The 21,537-nt window shown below is 41.2% G+C and overlaps 1 protein-coding gene across 3 annotated transcripts in view; it reads right to left on the bottom strand.

The window, feature by feature from the left end:
* Nucleotides 1-21,537, bottom strand: part of NTRK3 (neurotrophic receptor tyrosine kinase 3) — a 474,280-nt gene that overhangs the window by 282,828 nt on the left and 169,915 nt on the right. For all 3 annotated transcript variants that reach the window (XM_043987406.1, XM_043987407.1, XM_043987408.1), the window contains exons 6-11: nt 18,536-18,678; nt 18,127-18,268; nt 17,321-17,617; nt 8,717-8,740; nt 6,939-7,003; nt 6,015-6,117 (exon numbers count right to left, since the gene is read on the bottom strand). In XM_043987406.1, the coding sequence (XP_043843341.1) occupies nt 6,015-6,117; nt 6,939-7,003; nt 8,717-8,740; nt 17,321-17,617; nt 18,127-18,268; nt 18,536-18,678 (774 nt within the window). The remainder of the gene's footprint in view (nt 1-6,014; nt 6,118-6,938; nt 7,004-8,716; nt 8,741-17,320; nt 17,618-18,126; nt 18,269-18,535; nt 18,679-21,537) is intronic.

The raw sequence follows: 21,537 nt of genomic DNA, 5'->3' as shown, positions 1-21,537 counted from the left end.
TAAAATTATTAATTATAAATCTTTTTAAAATGAAGCCATACAGAGTTTATAAACAAAGAGTAAAGTTTACACATTTCCTGCAAAACATAAAATATCACAGCAATAGAGACTAGATCTGTAATGCCAATCAGAAACCTCCCTGTACCAATGCAGACTAGCAATCTTTTGTAATTTATAGTCTTAGAGGGGCAGCTAGGTGGCTCAGTGGATAAAGCACCAGCCCTGGAGTCAGGAGGACCTGAGTTCAAATCCAGTCTCAGACACTTAACACTTACTAGCTGTGTGACCCTGAGCAAGTCACTTAACCCCAACTGCCTCAAAAATATATATATATAGTCTTAGAGAGTTGCCTGAAGAAGAAATGTCAAACTTCCAGGTGCTGCTAGAACCCAATTAAAATGTAATTGAGAAATGTTTAGCAAAATAAATAAAAATGAAATCCAACATAGATAATGATAATTTATGGTTTTCTAAGGCAATCTGCAGCCTGCAGAGATCCATTCCTATCTGAGTTTAATAACAGTAGCCCAGAGCATTTAGAGGTTAAGAGATTTGCACGGAATCACACAGCCAGTATGTATAAGAGGCAAGACCTGAAGCCATTTCTTCTTGGTTTCAAGGCTGATTCTCTCTAGACCCCATACCACAACATACTTTTTGCCCAGTTATCTGCCCAGTAAACAGCTGTCCAAGTTCCACTTTTTCATTCAAAACTTCACTCTAATTTGAATCCTAAGTACCACATAACTCAGTCCTTGGCTATCATTTTCATGATGGTTTAATCAGGCCCAGGATCCTGCCAACCCTAAGTTCCCTTCCTATAGATCCCAGCACAGAATAACATCTTTCCCTCAGACCACTCCACTTAACCCTTGTCTCTCCCTACCTTACAATCTATCTTCCCTAGCTTACAGGGAGGTTTGTAAAACAACATCACATCTACAATCAATAAGGCACACTAAGTTAGACCCTGGTGTTCCACTCATATCACTAGGTAACTGATACCCTATAATTAAATCAAACACAAGTGTGTTCATTCACTAATTTTGCAAGAAGTTCACTTAGAAAACCCACTTCTTCACAAGAACCTATTGTATTTCTGTAACAGTGGGCAAAACCAATCATACAAACTCCAGGAGCTTACTGTACAAGATGAAAATAATCTAACTAGGATGGCAGGCAGACATCCATTCAGATTAATGCCCTATTGCCCAGACTTCTGCTAGGCTCTCCATATGAAGCCAAGACATCTGAGTATAAGTGTAAACAGAGAAGAGGCTGAGGCCAGGTCTGTTCCCATGAAAGGGAAGAAGATATCTGAAGAACAGAGATTAAAATCTGGCAAGTTATCTACTCTGGAACTTTATTTTGTCATAGTAACATCCCTGATGATCACAGGGAAAGTATGCAGTATGATGTATCCTGTTGTGGAATGATGGGCTCTCTCTCTGTGTCTCTGTCTCTCTCTTTGTTTCTTTGTCTCTGTCTGTCTGCCTATGTGTGTTTCTCTCTCTGTCTCTCTCTCTTTTTTAATGACTCAAAAATACCTACTAAAGTCCTGTACAATAGTTGTGCCTCACTCTCACTGTCCAAGCACTTTAGTATCTATTATTTAATTTTATCCTAACCACTCAGGGAAATACAGAAGGTAAGTATATTTTTTTTCCATTTTACAAATAGAGAAACTGAGATACAAGGGGGCTATGTGACTTTTAAGGTTTCTTTCTTAAGTTCCTTCCAATTTACAGAATAGCTGATGTTAGAACCTAGTTCATCTAACCACACTTTGACAACAAACTAGGACAAAAGGATGTCACTTTACCACTCTAAGCCTTAATTCTGTCATCTGTAAAATGAGGGGATTAGTCCAGACAGACCTCTCCAGCTCTGCTGAAAGGCATAAACAAGAAAGAGCAAACAAAAACCCTGATCTTATTCTGAAGCCACTTTCCTACCCAAAAATTCCAACCAATAAAATAGTATCAGAAACACTGGAACTTCTGGTGATATCTACAATGAGATACTGACCACATTCACCTCACACACAGAATGACTTTGGTTCAACACTGAGTGAAAGCATCACCTGAGGAATAGTGCTTCATACACAGGAAACACTTGGTAAATGCTTGTTTGATTAATTAAGAAGAATACTCCTGTCTAGAAGAGAGTGGACTTTATACTAAAAGCACTTCCTTCTTTCATATACTAACTATCTTATTAGACTGATGAATAACCTAGGATCTTCTCAGTTACCTTTTCCCTGATTCACTTCTCTTTAATTCTACTCTCTCCTACTCTACTGGGCTCCTTCCCCAGAATTCCAGGTGAATTCTTGTTACAGCCCTTTCATGCACCCATTTTCCCACCCACATAAGATGACTAGTTTTTCTGCTGCTTGTGTTATAAAAAGGAGAGTTTGGTTGGTCAAGTTTGTACTGAAGACCTATGGCACATGAGCAAGAAAAGCAGTGAAAAAAATACAGAAAAGATCTCAAATAACTCCGTGGAAGGAAAGAAGCATAGAACATCTCAGTTAACACAGAACAAGAAAACCATAGCTGACGCCTGAGGTGACTGTTTTGTTTTGGTTAAAAAAAAAAAAAGAAAAGAAATGTCTTTTCCCTAGCCTGATCACAGGAGCTAGTATTAGGATTGGTGTGATAGGCTAATATCTCATATGACCCTGGAGTGGCTGGGAATTATGCTTTTCACAGAAATTCAGAGCTCGAAGGGAACTCAGTGCTCATCTTGTCCAAATTATCCTAAACAATATACCTGAAATCTGGTCACCCTGCCTTTGTTTAAAGACCTTCCCTTCGATAAGAGAGAAACCAATTGCTTCCTTTTGGACAGCTCTGCTAGGAATCTTCCCCTCTTATGTAAAGCCTGTCTCTTTTACCCATCCTAGTTTTTCCCTAGGGCCAACAGGTCTCAACAATGTTTCACTTGATGTCCCTTCAAATACTTGAAGACGGCTCTCATGTCCACACAGTCTTCTCCCCACTCCCACGTCAAAAATTCCTTTAACTGGTCCTCAGATACAATGATCTTAAGGTCTTTCATTATCCTAGGTACTCCTCTGGACACTTTCTATCTTTTCGTTGTCCTTCCTAAACAATAGCACCCAGAACTCAGCAAATTAGTCCAGACTTAATTAATTTTTATTTTATTTATTAATATTTATATTTAAATTATATTATAATTTAAATATATTATAAATATATAAATAATATATATTATAAATATATTTATTGTATATAATAAATAATTATATATTATATTTATTAATATTTAATATTATTAAATATTTATTAATTAATAAAGAGTACAGAAGGACTACTTCTTTCCTATTTCTGGACACTATGCCTCTCTCAATTGGGCCTAAGACTACATTAACTCTCTAGGCTGCTTTATCACACTCTTGACTTATACTGATCTTACTAAAGTCCATTAAAGCCTCCAATCTTTTTTTTTTCCAGACAAATTGCTGTCTAGTCATACTCCCTCTAACTTGGACTTCTGAAGTTGATTTTTTGATTTTTTGAATCCAAGTGCAAGTCTTTGTATTTATTCCTATTACCTTTAATTCCATTCATTTCAACCCAACATTTAAGGATTTTTGTGGTTGGTTGGTTGGTTTTAAGTGTGTGTTGGTTATATATTATCTGTAAATCTGTAAATCTGATAACCATGTCACAATAAGCATTTAATAAACTTATTAAGAAAAATGTTAAACAGTACTGATATCTAGGGCATTACACGGAAGACCTCCTTCCAAAGTAACATGGAAGCATTAACAATTACTGTTTGGATCTTTTGATTCAGCCAGTGCTGAACCCAACTAATTGTACTTCTGCCTAGTGCATATCTCTCTATCTTTTCCACAAGAATAGCACAAAAGACTTTAATTTCCCTTCCCATCCATTAGCAAGGAGAGGCTATGGGCACCTCCCCTCTTACCTTTGGTTTAGTTACTAAGGGGAGCTTCCTCATCTTGTAGCTGAGCATGAAGCCTCAATATCATCTCAAGGATACCTTCATATCTAGCCACAAATTAAACTGATCATGATCAGAGAATTTTATACAACCAGAGGGTCCCTCAATAGGAATCATCAGATGTCATCATTTCAAGATACATTGCCTTCCCACCTTTCCTCAGACTCTTTCCCAGCTTCATGGTGGCATCTGGCCTTAAGCCCAAAGAAATTCCTTATTTATTACTAACCTGGATCAACATCCTATCCTAAACTTGAATAAGATCTAAGCTTGAGAGCGGGGATCCAGAAGGATGGAGTAGAAAAGAGTTCACAGAGTGCGGCTGAGTGGGGCCAACCCAGCACACAGGGTAATTCATCCGACATGGGGACATGCTGTTCCAGGAGCATTATGACAATTAACAGGAAAAATCTGCTCTCAGAGCATTGCCAAGCAAGTGGCAAGGTCTCAGCTGGTGGTGCTTCATTTCGGGAATGAGAGGCAGTTCCTGATTCTCTCCCTCTTATCAGAGAGGGGGGAGGGAGATAGTATTTTGGAAAGTGGTGGAAAGGGCAGCTAAGGAAGAATTTTCTTAATTAGGGAAGATCACTTAGGCATGACAATTCTAGATATGACTGTTTAAAAGGAAAACATTCACAGGCACCTTAAAAGCCTCAAAAATAACTACCACATTCCTGGACACATGAAGTTTAGCACATCTGGCACCTGGAGACTTCCAGTTGTTCAAACATGCTTATTCCAGGTTGGTTTCCAAAAGCAAATCAATCTTATTCGTGTCTTCTGGTCCAGTGATAGTCTCCTACCTCCTTACGTAGTCAAGTCAATTTTCTCCCAGTTAAATTTTTTAGCCAATATATCTAATATTAAAGCAATGCAGCTCATTTGGATGTAATATTCTCAAATTCCTCAAAGCCAGAAGGACGGGGAGAATGCATAGTCAATGAGTCTCCAAGAACTTCGAGTTTTCCCTGTCATTTCTCCATTCTTTCCTCAATTCCTTGATACCATTTGCTAAAGGTGATAGGTCCACCACTTTATAAGCATGTCTAATTCTTCTCATTCCTCATAGCCTTACCGGGAGAATATCAACCTGATTCCAGGCTCAGCACCTAAAAGAAATCCTCTACAGAATGCAGAAAATGTCAGGCCATACCTTTCATTTACCCCAGCCCAACACCAGAAATGGAAAGAAATTCTGAGCTCAAAGCAAGTCTTGAAAAAGTTCCAGGTTTAAGATTGGTACCACAACCTCCCATATCTCATTTGGACAGGTTATCCTTGCCCCCAGTAAGGACTTCATGGATGGACACTAATTCACCATGTTAACCCCTCTCATTGCTAGACCCGTTACACCAACCTTGGCCATAAGCCACCACCACCCGGTGCTGGAGCTAAGCACTCCATGTTATGGAAGCTGGCCAGTGGACTTAGAAGGCCTGTTGATCTTGGCATTGGCCCTGGGACCCTGTGTGGAGCTACGTGCTGAGACACACCATGGGTTAACTATTTCATAGTAGATTCAGTCAGCTCACATCCTGCCTAGCCAACGCAGCTCCACTTTTTCTTCAGATCCCCAAGGAGGGGTTCAGAGCACAATAAAACAATTTCTGGGCTACAGTTTGTAGGAGCAAGAATTCAACCTGCCCACCAGTAGCCATCAGACTCTAATGGTCTTCTCTTGTTCCCATCTCCACATCCACAAATTTCTTCTTATACAAGCACAGTTTCCAGCAGTACAGTCAACAAGTTCTGTACATCACTTCCAGCAAAAGCAGAGATGCCACATTTGGGTACCGGTGGGCAATATCCCTGCCTCTGCTCCCCATGCTGAACAATTACTGATAACAGGCATAGAACAGGCAGCACCCAGTGAAGTTAATTCAGAAGCATTACCAGCCACCAGATGATTGGGAGAGAATCCTTTCAGGGACCAAAAGAGATTAAAATAGCATCCTACAGTCAAAAGAACGAGCTCTCCCCAAAGGCACTCACGCTAATGAATGGAAATCCCACCATACCTTTCATTCCAAACTTGGACCGTCTGCCATACTTGTTGATCATGATAAAGAGAACCACCAAAAGGACACAGGCAAAAGCTGCAAGTCCAACAGCTATGGATACCTAGAGGAATAAAACATACTACTAAGGATCAGGGTGTACCACCAGGGTCCCACAGAGTATGCTTCATAAGTCCTTTCTGCCCAAATGAGAAGTTTACAGCAGTGGCTCTTCCCAGTACACGATGCTGTGTGCCTGTTGCATAAAATCCATTAAGAAACTGATTAACAAGACAACTCCCAAGAAACTTACCACAATAAATTGGTAGGAATTGGTGGTTCCAGGATTCCATTCTTTGAGTTGTTCCCATCCTTGGTAAATGGTATTTGGGACCTGACTCAACCACCAATCATAAATGACTTCCCCCTTTTTTTTTTAATTCAAAAAATTTTTGATTCCTAAATGCTACAGGGAGCAAAAGGTCATCCCAGGACTCAGAGAAGAAGTCAGTCATCATGCCAAAATGTCGTGTAGAAAGTCCATCTCTCATTTGGGGACTACCTATGTGAAACTGCATATCCTGTTGGACTCAATGTGTTGGTTAGTTGTAACAAACTACTTTTTTTCCCCTTTTTTATTCTTTGTTACAAGGGATGGCTTAACAGATAAGGGAGGGGATAGAGATAGAGATATACAGACACATATCTATATCTATCTATAAATGAAAGTGATATAAAAACAAAAGACATCAACAAAATTTTTAAAATAAAGTCTACCTCTAGAGGCATGGAACTCAGTCTTAAATATGCAGTTTTGCTCCCTAGTGAAATACCAGTCTCTGGTTTCCTTCTGTCTTTGTGTAGTGCTAATCAGAGTCTCCCTGAACCAAGCCCAGTCAGGCCCCTTGGGAGAAGAGAATTCTTCTTGACCAGGATATGACTCACCCCAAAAGTGTCCTCCTCTGGTTTGTGGGTCACGGTGATAGGAGGTGTGGGGCTCACTTCATAGACTGGAACCAAAAGAACAGAGCAGGAAGGCAGTTAGTCAACAGACCACACATTAGAGAGCATTGGGAAACTCTTTGGAGCCTAGTCCACAAGTCCATTCCCTGCCCCAAAGAATAAACCATCAACCCTTGCAAGAAGACATTCATTCCAATCTGAACTTTTACATCCTAATATCTCCCTAGGTTCCAAAGAAGTGGCTCCAGAACAGAAATCCTTTTTCTATTACCTGACAAATTATGATAGCTCAAATATGACATGTGCCCACTGCTACCCTCTTTGAATTAAATATCCCTATTATCCATCCCATCACCCACTTCATCAAAGGGAAAAGGAAAACTTAGGTTCTATAGACGGTGGAATAATATTGGAATAATACAATGTTTTGCAGGGGAGAGAACTTGGAAATGGAACATAAATAACTAAGTTCTAGATATACCCCTGAATGAGAGATAAAGTGAAGCTTCCCACAGACTGGATAAAAGCAGACAACTCAAAACACTGCTTCCACTGCCTCATGAGGCAATTGTTGACAGCAGGCTACCAAGAGACACATTTCTACTTTCTTCCTCCTTTATTCTCAAATTCTCTTTCTTCTCTATACCATATCTGTGCCATAGAGGTTGCTTAGTCTTAGCAGTGGTAATTTGGGTCTAAAGAGATTGTTGATTCCCAGCCCAAAATAGAAACCACTATCTCATTCATTCCCCATTGAGGCTAGTGCACTACAGCAGCATGCCCATGGAAATACCTCATTCCTAGTTACCCAGTTATGTTGAAGCTAAGAGTTAGTTTATTTTAGGCTTATAGCATCTTCTTGGAGAAGAGCTTCCCCACCTCAGATATCTCTAGAGGAACATTCTGTGGGGTTACTAGTTTCCAGAGACTGAGAAGGAATAAGAAACATGGATGATATTTACATCTATATGTGGCAACCTGGATGTGTCCCCTAAACTTGATGGGAAAACCTCCACAAAACAGGTAAGACAAATTCCCATAATTGTCATGAGAAAGAGATGACAAGGCTGGTAGACTTCCTTCAGAAAAATATAAAACACTATATGCAAATCCCTAATTACCTTAAAAGGTAGTTTGCCCCTTGCTCTTAAATTATTTGTATACTCTGACTTCAATGGTCCCCTTAATAACTTGAGCCAGCCCAGAAATCTAAGCCACAGCCACACAGGAAATGGATTATTTGTCATCTCTTGAATGCTCAAATGCATCTGTGATCTCACTGATTTGAATATTGACCCACCCCACAAAAAAAAGTAATGCACATTGCAATCTATTTGTGCCCGTCTCTACATAAGTTGGAAACACAAAAATGTGACATTTAAAAACCTGGGTATATAAGAATTAACTTCTGGGGCATTTGATAGAAACCTAAACCTAATTTGATAAAAGGTAGGCCCAGCAAGACTCACTGCCACACCAAGGAACTGAAAACCCCTCAAACCCTCTAGACATGCTTAACTTTAGTCAGGTAAGTAAAACTGGATTGTAGGAACCCAGCATCTAAAAAGCCTATCCCTAGGAGCCTGGGAGAAATCACCCCCACACCCTAGACTCTATCCTCCAATTCATTCTAGCACCGATATCTCACATTCTCTCAATTGTTAGTGGGAGAGGAAGGAAGGTTTGTCTGGATTCAGAGAAACTAATAAAAAGGATTGAGAACATGAAAAATTACAAAGCAAGAGGCAAAGGAGACTTACTTGAGACAAAGTTATCCGTACTCTCTGCAAAAAGGACAAAGAGATAATTAACACATTTAATATAAAAACCAGAATGGAGTAAGACAGACATTTCTGCTGGTCATCACCTTTCCCCCTCACCCAAATGCATTGTTGCCTTAGCAACTCCCCAGCTACAGGTCAGCTAGCCCATCTCATCACCTTAGTGTGATGTCCACAGTGTTGGGGGAGAGACTGAAGATAATCCCTCTGATTGGAAGAGGCATCACTGTCTCCATACCTAGAGGTCATGTTGTTTTCACTGTGGCGAGAGGAGTTGGAACCTCAGCAATCTTGTGTCACTCCACAGTTATGTCTTTGGATTCCAGGGAGGATAATGATGGTGGAGGGAGAGATGTAAGGGGATGATGTACAGAGCATCAGGGAGAAAAGCTTGCTCTTTTCATGATATTCTGAAAGTTCCACTTGTGCTTGAAGAATTAAAGTCTAATCATTTGTATTAGAAGGCAAATAAAATATGTAATTTTGTGGTGCACAGAACCTGCCCTAACCCCAGAACAGACTTCATGTACTGGTTTTCTTGATTATCTCTGGTCTTCCATGCTGTACTTTCCTCCATCTCTGAAAAGAGGTGGCTTCTCATCTATCTCCCTGTCTCTATCGAGACCCTCTACATTGACAGTTCACAAAGATATACCTATTTTCTTAGGTGAGAAGTGCGGGAAGGTGACCTCCTAAAATGGCCTCTCTACCATATGTACCTACGATACATTCGATGAGGGCATGAATGAAAACCTCAGTCCCTTGGATCCTATTTTGCCACCTTACCAGCTCCATCAGGTTCCAGCCAGTAAAAAAAAAGTCTTCAGTAATGACCTCAAGGGGAAGTGATATTTTCTTTGGGAAGGCTTAACCCAGGCCCTTCCGAAGTAACACTAGGTAGTAACAATTCACTGTTTTCTTAAGCTGTTCAGTCTCATCTGAATGGCTGGGTCTGATATTCCTGCTACCTGCTGCCTCCATCTTCCAGGCTTTAGGTGACAAAATGCCTGACCGATTTTTTTTTTTAATGACCATGCCCTGACAACCTGAAAGAACAGGGTTGCCAGATCAACTCATGGTTCATTCTGATTTGCATGTTTCTCATAAGGTTCTCATTTATTAGACAATATTCTCACGTCAGCCAAATGTTTTAAATGAGTCTGTGAACCCTGTAATCTGCCAATCAGCCTATGAATGCTTAAACCCTTCACTGCTGTCTGGAAACGTTTATCCATCCAGGATTCACATGGACACTGAAACAAGGTGCCACATTCACAGCACAGAACCCATGGGTGGATTTGGGGTTTCACACTCTTGGTGGATGGGGAAAGTAGTAACTTGCTCTTAATTGGTACATGCACCTAAAACTGAATGGGAGAGGGGAGTAGAGAAAGAGGGGAGGGGAAACATCCTTGTCAGATCATCACCTGAATCCTTTGCTCTAGGAAAAAAATATAGCTCGCATCTTTTAATGGGCACAGGCCCAACACTCCCTGGGAAGGCCCCCAACAGGGGAAGCAAATGGGGCCCACAGAAAGAACAGAGCCAAAGATTTCTGTTCAACCATTTCTGATCATAGTCAAGATAAAAATAGGGCTCAAAAGTAAGGGCAACAAGAGATTCTTCCTCTTTCCTACCCTCCCCAAAAAGTCAATACCTAGGTCATAGATGAAAAGAAATGGGCTTTTATGCTTCTTTGCTCACTAACACATGCATCTCACACATACAAGCTTCATTTAACAAGAGCCAGAATGAAACTCATTCTCTCTCTCTCTCTCTCTCTCTCTCTCTCTCTCTCTCTCTCTCTCTCTCTCTCTCTCTCTTTTTCCCCCTCCCTCTCCCTCCCCTCTCTGCCATGATAGTGCTGCTAAAATGCCCCCCTCTCCCCAACTCCTTATACTGAACTATGCCCTCCAGTGGAATTCAGCTGGCATGGTCAAGGGAGATGGTACCAGAGCCAGGGATAAGTTAGTCTCTCCAGTCTTAGCTTTTTTTTTTTTTTTGGTGGGACAATGAGGGTTAAGTGACTTGCCCAGGGTCACAGTAATAAGTGTCAAGTGTCTGAGGCTGGATTTGAACTCAGGCCCTCTTGAATCCAGGGCCGGTGCTTTATCCACTGAACCACCTAGCTGTCCCCCAGTCTTAGCTTGAAATCCAGGCATGACCAATTCAGTCCTTTTCCCCTAACAGATAGGACTAAAGCTTCAAAGTGAGGTCTCCGAATGACCAGGTGAACAATAACAATGTCAGAAATTACTTACTAAGTACCTACTAGGTGTCAGGCACTGTGCTAAGTACTGAGGACAAAAGAATAATTCTTCCTCTCAAGGAATTCATAATCTAATGAGGAAGACAGCATACAAACAACTGTGCCCAAAGGAGCTGTCTATAGGATAAATTGGAGATAAATTCTTAAAGGGAAGGTACTCAAGGTAAGAGGAATGGGGAATGGGGAAAGGCTTCCTGCAGCAGGCAGGAGTTGGTCTGGGGCTTCAAAAAAGCCAGAAGAGCTGAGGCAGAGATGAAGAGGGCATTCTAGGCATAGGTAATATCGAGTGGCATACATGGAATCAGAGTGCCCTGTCCAAGGAACAGAAAAGAGGCCAGTGTCGCTGGATTGCATTCCTAAACATTTTCCGTGAAGACTTCCCTTTGACATCTGACTAATTTCCAAACTCAGCCCAACACTTCCCTTTTCCTTATGCCCCTAACTCATCTATTATTTCCCTAACTTGAGAACATCTTTAAGCCCCAACATCTTCCTCCTTCCACCTGTGGGGAATCATCCATCTTCCTCTGCTTTGTTTTTTCCTTCAGACCATTCCCTCTAATCTCTATTCCTTACAGCTTCCCTCTCTCTCTCTCAGACTCTGATCCTCTCTGACAGCCTCTCCAAGCCCAAAGGACCCTAAACACATACAGCAACACACTTTTTAAAATGGCCATTCTGGACAGAAGATCACAGCAGGGCCACTCTCCATATCAAAGCTGGAGTCTGTTTCTAATGTGCCTACCACGTCTCTGATAACCTCCTGATTGGCAGAACCTATTTTTAGAATGTCTCTTATATGTCCCCTTTGATCACCTTCTTTCCTCACTTGTGCTTCCTGACTTCCTTGGGACCCAGAATAGTCATTCAAGGGAAAACTCATATTTCTCTCCAAATCCCCTTTAATAAACACATCTCCACACTGAGAAAACTTTTTTTTTATTTTTTTAAATTTTTTTTAGTGAGGCAATTGGGGTTAAGTGACTTGCCCAGGGTCACACAGCTAGTAAGTGTTAAGTGTCTCAGGCCGGATTTGAACCCAGGTACTCCTGACTCCAGGGCCGGTGCTCTATCCACTGCGCCACCTAACTGCCCCTTAAAATTTCTTTTTTTTTTCCTTTTTTTGCAGGGCAATGAAGGTTAAGTGACTTGCCCTGGGTCACACAGCTAGTAAGTGTCAAGTGTCTGAGGTTGAATTTGAACTCAGGTCCTCCTGAATCCAGGGCCAGTGTTTTATCCACTGCACCACCTAGCTGCCCCTGAGAAAACTTTTTATTCTATTCCTTTAATTATTAACCTCTGTCATTCTTGCTCTGTTTCTGACTTGTGAATGCATGAAAAGGAAACAAAACCCCCAACCCAGGATAAACCCCGCTATGGCTTACCCCAGGGAGCCATCCCCGAATAAGATATCTCAAGATATTTTCTTAACATAGATAAAGGGAGTATAGGGGTTGTTTACTTGAAAAGCAACTGCCAGGGGCAGCTAGGTAGCACAGTGGATAAAGCACCAGCCCTGGAGTCAGGAGGACCCGAGTTCAAATCTGGCCTCAGACACTTGATACTTACTATCTGTGTGACCCTGGGCAAGTCACTTAACCCTCATTGCCCTGCCCCCCCCCAAAAAATGAAAAGCAACTGCCTGTGGAATAATATATTGATGAGTATAGAGTGTATATGAGCCTGGGGAATGGGACCATCTCTACTACAACAGCAAATCTGAATGGGGGCAGATCTATCTTGGCGGCACTGATTCCTGAGGTATCAGGATCCTGACAATAAACCTCTGCTTGCTGTGATATCTATACCAGTTTGAAACACTTCCTTCTGGGACCCCAGGATCTGATCTACCCCATTCTTGGAAATCTGACAACAATATCCCCTAGTCCCATGTCTCCTCTATCAGAGGATCTTTAAAAAGAGGACGGATTATTTTTGTCAGCAGGGTTTAGATGTCCTGGACTAAAGGTATTCTGTTGGAAGCTTTCTGTCCAATTTGAGAAATTCTGCTGGTTCACGCATTTACAGACATATCTCTGAAATGCAGCAGCATCTTAGTGCAATATCATTCCATCCCTGGAAGAATGCCCTGGGGAGGGGAAAGTACACATATCTCTCCACACCCGTCATAGGCAGAAAGAACATATCATGTATTCATGCAGTTACTTTGCTTCCTAGTTTGGGGAGAAAGGGAGGCTGATTGTAAGAATGGGCCTTATTATTGCTCCCTAGCCCCATCCCCTGAACAATTCACCTTTTTGTATACATTCTTCCCTTGTCACTTTCATATGACTATTCCATCTGTTCCCTGTCACCACTTTTTCATCATGTATTTAATTCCAACATGGCCAAAAGAAAACTAAACTCCCTTTCCCCACTCCAATCCCCAAATGTCCCTTCCCATTTTTATTTCTTTTGATGTCACCACCATTCTGAGTCATCTGTTACTATAATCTCTTACCCAATTAAGCTGCCCAAACCTCATCAATCAAACCTTCAGTGTACCTCTTGAATCTGTACCCTTCTTTCTACTTCCATAGTACTTCACCCTAATTAGGTCTTCATTACCTCTCGCCAGGATCACTGTAAGAGCCTCTTAACTAGTCTTCCTGTCTCAAGTCTTTCCCTTCTCCTTTCTTCATACTATTGCCTGAATAATCTTCCTAATACAATACTCTGATCATGTAAAAACAAAACAAAAACAAAACAAAAAAAAAAAAACCGTCTATGGTTCCACATGGTCTATTTAGTAAACTATAACCAATTTACAATGGCATTCAAGGCCTTCCACAATCTGGCACCAATGAACCATTTAAACTTATTTCAAATTACTCCTTTTCATACATTCCATGTGACAGTTGAACTCCATACTCATCTCACTCTCTCTTATATCCATGCCTTTGCTGACACCATCCTCCAATGTCTAGAATGGATGAATACCCCCTACCCAACTTCTCTGTCTGTTGAAATCCTTCCTTCTTTCAAGGGAGTCACCACGTTCTCCAAGAAACTTTCCCTGACCCTCTTCCTCCCCCAATGGAAATGTTCTCTCCCTCCTCAAATTTTTCATCCAACATTCCTTAGACCTTTTCTTTTGTATTTATCAACAACCTACTTTTATTAGTAATTAGTGTATGTCATTTACTCATTATTATATTGTAAAGGCCTACAAGAGCTGATAGCAAAAAGTGTGTGCATATATGTGTGTAAATATATGTCACACTTTTTACATATATATACACGTAGACATATACTTGCATATGTACATGGTCATGCAGCTATTATACACATATATGTATATACATACATATTCATATATTTATTATAGATCTTTGTAGTCCTCCTGCCTAGCACAGTGCCCTGTCCATAGTAAGTATTTAATAAATGTTTGTAGAATTGAATTTTTGTTTTGGTTTGGTTTGGTTTGGGGTTTTTTGCAGGCAATGGGGGTTAAGTGACTTGCCCAGGGTCACACAGCTAGTAATTGTCAAGTGTCTGAGGCCAGATTTGAACTCAGATACTCCTGAATCCAGGGCCGGTGCTTTAAACACTCCGCCATCTAGCTGCCCCCATAGAACTGAATTAAATTAAAATTAATAATCAAAAATCATTGCTCCATAATGAAACTAAACACTCATGCAATGGACCTAAGATATTATAGCTGTAAATGTTCCCGGTTTAGGGGCAAATGAATTAGGTGGTATAATTCATAGTAAAGGTCTCCTAGTTTTCCATAGGGACATCCTTACCTTCCCCCCAGCTACATACATACATACACACACACACACACACACACACACACACACACACACACACACACCCCACTACCACCAGGGACATCACCACCAGCATATTCTAGAAGTTATTCCAATGAGTTTTGATGACTGAAGATCAAAAGACACATAGAGTCTTTGTAAAAGGGCCCATTGAGTTTTATAAAAGGGCAGGTTCCTGCATGTCTGGAGAATACAAAATGCTGCTTCATTCCCACAGGAAGGAAGGGAGCTAAGTTTTGGGGATAGCAGACACGACTCCATTGTTTCTGGTCTCTGCATATCTACCTCCCTAACAATCTATGAAAGAGAAGTCCAGCTTAACCTCACTGCTGCTCTCTCTCAGGCTTCTCCCTCTCTCCATAAAACCCCAGACAATAAAATCGGCCCCTTCGAAGACTCTAACAATTTACTGCCTCACCCAATTACAAGAATAACAGCAATAACTGTCATTATTGTTATTATTATATAATTATTCCTATGATTGCTGGCATTAATGTAGCATTTTAAAATATGCAAAGCACTTTATATACATCATCTTATCTGGTGTTTCATAATCCTGTGATGTAGGTACTATGAGTATAATTGTGCCCATCTTACAGATGAGGAAAGAGAGGTCCACTGACTTTGCCACTGTAAAGTCCACTTCACATATTTACTGTGTCCAGAAATAAAATTTGTTCCCAAGGCCACTGACTCCAAGTCCAGAGGTGTTGTTTATTTGTTTGTTTGCTCTTTCTCAGTAGAAGATGGATGGTTTCAGAGAGAAAAAAATGAATTTTATCTCTCAGGGATCTTTAAAAAAAGATTTACACTTTTCTAGGCAAATTTATATGTGTTCCTCCTTGCACATGGTGGAAAGGATAAAAAGACCTTTATGCATCCCTTCTAGACCTAAGAGTCTATAAAGCTAATCTTGTGCCGAGAGATATGTACAACCCAACCATCTCTGAGTTTGAGAACTCTGTCCTCAAAATAAAGGCCATAACTATTTTCACCTTCCAGAAGACAAAGGAGGAATGAGCTAATAAGAAAATCTCTTGAACTAAGCCCACTAGGTTTTTTCTCAGGGCTGGGGCTGGAAGCTCCCTTGAGTTCTCTCCATGTGTAGTTTTCAGTATCTGAAGTACTGGAGGCTCTATTATTCCCTTAGGAAAGATTGTTCTCTAATCTCCAGGGTCTCGCTAGCAAGAAGTTTTCTCAACACTCAGTCTCATTTTTCCTTTTCTCCTTTGCTCCCAGTACTCCTCATTATAGCCCTCTTGTGCTAAGCTAAATAAGGCATCCTGAAGTTGCCACTTCTCAGTTATTTGTGGACTGTGAAGTCCCCTTTCACAACAAGCAAACAATACACAGATTTAGCTCCTGATGTCTTTCTCATCCTAAATCACGCTTTCCATTTCTCCTCCCTTAGAAGAAACCTCAAGGGGTCATCTAATCAAGCAATCCTCAAACTTTTTGGTTTCAAGAACCTTGAACACACTTCAAACTTATTAAAGACTCCCAAAGGGCTTGTATTCATGTGGATTATAGCCACTGATATTTACCATACTGAAAATTCAAATATCTTAATTTCATTGTGAAAAATAATTTTGACCTCAGGGACACACTGAATGGAACAACAGATCCCCAAGTGGTCTCTGGACCACACTTAGAAAACTGCTGCTCTAGAGTCTATCCTCTATAAGCAAATACCTAAGACATCCAAGAGTGGGGTGCCTGATTCCTACATTATCACTCTACAGAACAAGAGATGATATAATCCTCTTAAGTAACCTCATTCACTGTATGTTACCTTTGCTAGGCTTTTCCTCTTTCTGATCCAATTGATAGAAGGTACTTGGGAGTGGTCCAGCCCAGGTTGGATAGAGAATAAGTGAAAGACCACTAGCTTTCCAAAGCCATAGTCTAATTGAAGCTAGTTAAGGTGCTGTAATTGGTGCCCTTAGCCTACTCTCTCCCCTTCCTGGACTTTATCACCAATTTATTTCCTCGGTCCACTTTTTAGTCTCTCATACCTCCCCCCAACCCTGGTCATAAGGCAATGTAAGGATAGCTAGGGTGGGGGGAAAGACTGGACTAGGAGTCAAAGGGTCCAAGTTCTAGTTCCAGGCCTGCTACTTACTACTTGGCTGTGTGGCCTTGGACAAGTCACTCCCCCACTATGGAGCTGTTTCTTCCTCTGTAAGATGAGGAGGTTAGTCCAGATGATATCTGAGGTCTTTTCCATTTCAAAATATCTATGTATGTATCTGGGTCAATGGAATCAAGGGTTATGCCCTTGGATACATAACTGTGTAAATCTGTGTGTTTGCTCCCATCTTGGAATGGTAGCCTTTTAGAAGTAGGACCTGTATACAGATTGTGCTGACCCAGCATGATGGTTTTAATTGAATTCAATATATCAAATCATTGCATATCGGCAATACAAAAGTACATTTGTTTTCTCTTCCCCACAACAAACTACTGAACACAATAGGGTACTCTTGGAGAGATTGAGTCTACCCCAGAGTGGGGGTAAAAAACCTTCATTCCCCTCACCTGGAAAGGGCTCCTTGAGGAAGTGACCTTTGATGGTCTGATTGGCTGTGCCCAGCTGGTTTTTGGCAATAAGGGTGTAGTTGCCATTGTTATAATGAGTGGGTTTATTGAAGAGGAGGCAGCCTTCAGAGACCTCACCCTCCTGGTAGTACTCCACCCGAATGATCTTCGATTCCCTCAGTGGCTGCCCATTGTGCAGCCAGTGCAGGGTTGGGGGTGGGTTTCCCCGGACCACAAACTCGATGCAGTGCTCCAGCCGCAGTTCAGGTTCCTCTAGGCTCATCACACGTGGAGGATCTGCCAAAGGGAAGAATATCTCAATGGCTGGGCATTTGAAGCATTTGCAGCCTGGAACCTTGGAGGAACTGAGCCTTTTCATCAGAGATTTTGCCTGCTTTCTTTTTCAGAAGATTGTATGGAGGAACGATAGCTCCATCAGCAAAGTCAGAAAGAGCATTGGTTCAGCCAAGCTCCCCAGGATCCCTTTTAGTAGGGTATCTCCATCCATGCACCTTTCGTAATCTTGTCTGGAGAGGTGAGGGACAAGATCCAAAGCTATACTTACGAGGTCATCTGGGGAGAGGACTCTATTGTAGACACACCTCTACAAGCAGCAGGGACCCTCCCCCCTTGCCCAGACTCAGAAAAACCATGTCCGAAGTACATTATTTCCCCGGCCTCTTCACCATTCCTAGACAATAGGCCTCCAACTCAGAGTCAACTCTACTGATGCTCCTTGTTTCCCACCCCGTAGGCTCTTCGGAGCCCTAGGTTCTCTCACAGAGATGCCACATGCCCATACTCACAGTAAACGGTGAGTGCCACACTAGCATTACTCATGCCCACCACATTCTCAGCAATGCAGGTCAAGGTGAAGCCATTGTCTTCACTGGTGACATTGACCAGGGTCAGGTTGATGGCATGAACATTGGTCCAGTTAAGGTTTGTCTGAAAACCCCAATGGAGATACAATAGTCAAGTCACCCCTAGCCAAAGTTCTTTCCCGCCCCCCAATCCCTTTTCTTTCCCCACCTAACTCCAACACAGCTTAAAGGAGAGTGAGATAGGAGCTGTCCATACACTTTCACACTAGATGAGGGGCACATAAAAAGACAAGTCCCATGTCCAATGTCTAATTCTCCCTTTAACCATTCAGCTCCTTTTTAAGCACCTTGGAACCCAGAGGAGCTCACTTCTAAGTCTGTAAAAGCCTACCTGGTGGGTATTGATGGACTGTAGCCCTGTGACAGTCCAGTCCACATCAGGCAGAGGGGAGCCAGAGCCATTACAGGTGATGACAGCATTCTCACCTTCTCGCACGGTCAGGTTGATATGGCTTACACTGATCTCAGGGAGGTCTGAGGAGTGGCAGAAGACAAAAGAATTATCAGCAATGATGGCACAACTGTAACTACCTCATTCTCTAGGTAGGTTAAGGAAGGCTGTCCACTCCCTCCCTTACCTCAATAAACTGGACTCATGTTCTGGAAAGAGTCTTAGATGAGATCTGGGTAACAAAACAGTAATATAGTACAACAGAACAGATGTTACCTCTTACCTTGGGCAAGTCCCTTAACTTCCCTGGCTTTAGTTTCTTCATCTGTAAAACAAGGGGGTAGATGATCTCTGAGGTCCCTTCTAGCTCCAAACCTCTGAGCTTATGATTGCTCAGAAGGTTCTGATGCTGTGTATGAATATCCTAAAGAGAAACTGTCCCAAGTATGAAGTCCCAAATCAGACTCCTCCCCTCAAATCAACAAGCATTTATTCAAGTACCTACTATGTGCCAGCCACCATGCTAAGAACTGGGGACACAAAGAAAGGCAAAAGACAGTCCTTGCCCTCAAAGAGCTTATAGTCTAATGTCCTTCAGTAAATGGTGGCATAGAAGCAGAAAAGTATAATAGAAATAGTTTTGCACCTGCAATCAGAGGGGTCAGGTTTCATGCCTTGGCTCTGCTACTTCCTAGTTATGTGACCATAATTAAGTCTTTTAGTGTCTACAGGCCTCTGTTACCTCATTTATAAAATGAGGACATTGGTCAAGATTATTGGTAAGGTCTCTTCCATTTCTCAATCTATTATCCTATTCCTCTTTAGTAGCTAGTCAGAAGCCTCATGTTAAGTCAAGGTGGATGGGTAAAAGGACTCTGTACCTCAGGGTCCTAAAGACCAGACCCTTAGAAGAAAATGCAAAGCCTCCTCTTAACAACCTCCTTGACTAAATACAAAGGACATTATAGACTTGTTGCTATATAAGATCCTAGAGCAAAGATCCATTGAAGAATGTCCCTTAAAGAATCTCTTGAAAAAGAAAGGGCAGGGCAGCGAGGTGGTACAGGGGATAGAGTACAGGTCCTGGAGTCAGGAGAACCTGAGTTCAAATCCATCCTCAGACACTTACTAGCTGTGTGGCCCTGGGCAAGTCACTTAACCCCAAATTTCCTCAGAAAGAAAAAAGAAGAAAAGGACTGCCTCTCCCTCTTTTGCTTTACATAGTGACATGCAAACAGGCATTTAATTAACATGAGTCAATGAGCTGAGGAAGGAGTTGATTCTCCTCTTCTTAGGCAAGCAGTAAGATAGTAAATACTAGGAAGGTGCTTGACCTTATACAATGGAATGGACAGGTAGTAGTTTTTTGTCTCTCAGGTTGAGGTAGGGATGCTTCAGTTCACTCCCAGTCACCGACAATGAACGTTTATGCAGCTTCAATCCACACAATTTATAATCCCCTAGCTAGAATGGATTGATGCCCATCCCCCTTATTAACAGCCTGATACAAAGGAAAAGGTGCCCTTGATCTTCTCCCCACACAGACAACAGGACACACTGATTGATCACAGCTCTAACTCATGGCACAGCCCACAGAATCCCTACCATGTTGCATGTGGCAGCAGCAGCTAGAAGCTAGACATTTCCCTCCCACCTGTATTAGCCTGCCCAAGGGAGAGAAGAGCTGGAGGGAGGTCAAGGAGAGGAGCAGTAGAATATGGAAAGTGATAAGAAGGTTCCCCAAAAAGCACATTCTCAGCAAATATACTGACTTTTGAATATATAGTTTATCTTTTCCCAATCATATGAAACACTTCAAATCACTAATAAGAGAAACAAATCAAAACAACTTTGAGATATCATCTCACAGCTAATGAACTGTAAAAGATGAGAATCCTCTACAATGGATCAGTTGTGGCTAGAGGGGCACATTAATTTACTTGTTGGTAGAAATCTGAAGTGATTCAACCATTCTGAAGACCAATTTGGAACTATACTAAGTGATTAAAATGCCCATACCCTTTAACCCAGAGATCTCATTGGTAGATACATATACCCCAAGGAGGTCAATGATGAAAATAAAGGATCCATAGGCAACAAAATATTTGCTATAGAAGCAATCTGTATACAAACTAGATGCCCATCAATTATAAAATAGCTAAACAAATTGTCATATATACGTCATGGAAGATTACTATGCTATAAGAAAGGATGACTTTAAGCATGCATTTAATGAATATGGACAAATGTAGAAAGACCAACCATATATGAACTGATACAAAGTGAAGGAAACAAAGCCAGAAAGGACGATATATACAATGACTACAATAATGTAATTAGAAAGAATAACAATATACTAAAACTGAATGGCATGAAAGCATAATGACAAATATATTCCCAAAGAAGAGCTACATGAAGGTACCTCCAAGAATTCATTGTAAAAGTGGGGGAATATGAGTATGAAAGTCTGCATATGATCTCAGACTTTTTCCATGGATAGCTTAGTTTTGCTGAAATGTTTTTATTATAAGACTCTCTCTTAGAGGGGATAAGGAAAAAGAATCCATTGGGAAATGTAGGTGGTGTAAAAACAATAGATAAAAATTATTTTTAAATTAATTTTAAATTAATTTTCATGAATTAATGTTTTAAATGTGCATGCATGTTGGTATACTGTTTACCATGCATTTGAGGTAGCGCAGAATAATGGCTAGGCTGCTGTTCTGGGGGTACAAAACACCTGGATGCAAAGCTGACCGTTGATACTTGAAAAATGACCAAGACGCTTAAACCTCTAAATACCTTAAGCAATTCCTTAAAACTTATTAAGTTATAGACATAAATAATCTAATATTATCCTTGCAACAACCCTGTGAAGTAAGTGCAGGAAAATTTTATTCTCTCCATTTTATCACTAAGGAAACTGAATGGAGCTCAAGGAT

The sequence above is a fragment of the Dromiciops gliroides genome, chromosome 2, assembly GCF_019393635.1.
Source record: "Dromiciops gliroides isolate mDroGli1 chromosome 2, mDroGli1.pri, whole genome shotgun sequence".
Lineage (NCBI taxonomy): Eukaryota > Metazoa > Chordata > Mammalia > Microbiotheria > Microbiotheriidae > Dromiciops > Dromiciops gliroides.
Note: the sequence above shows the minus strand (reverse complement) of the source record. Positions and strands in the feature narration are given on the sequence as shown.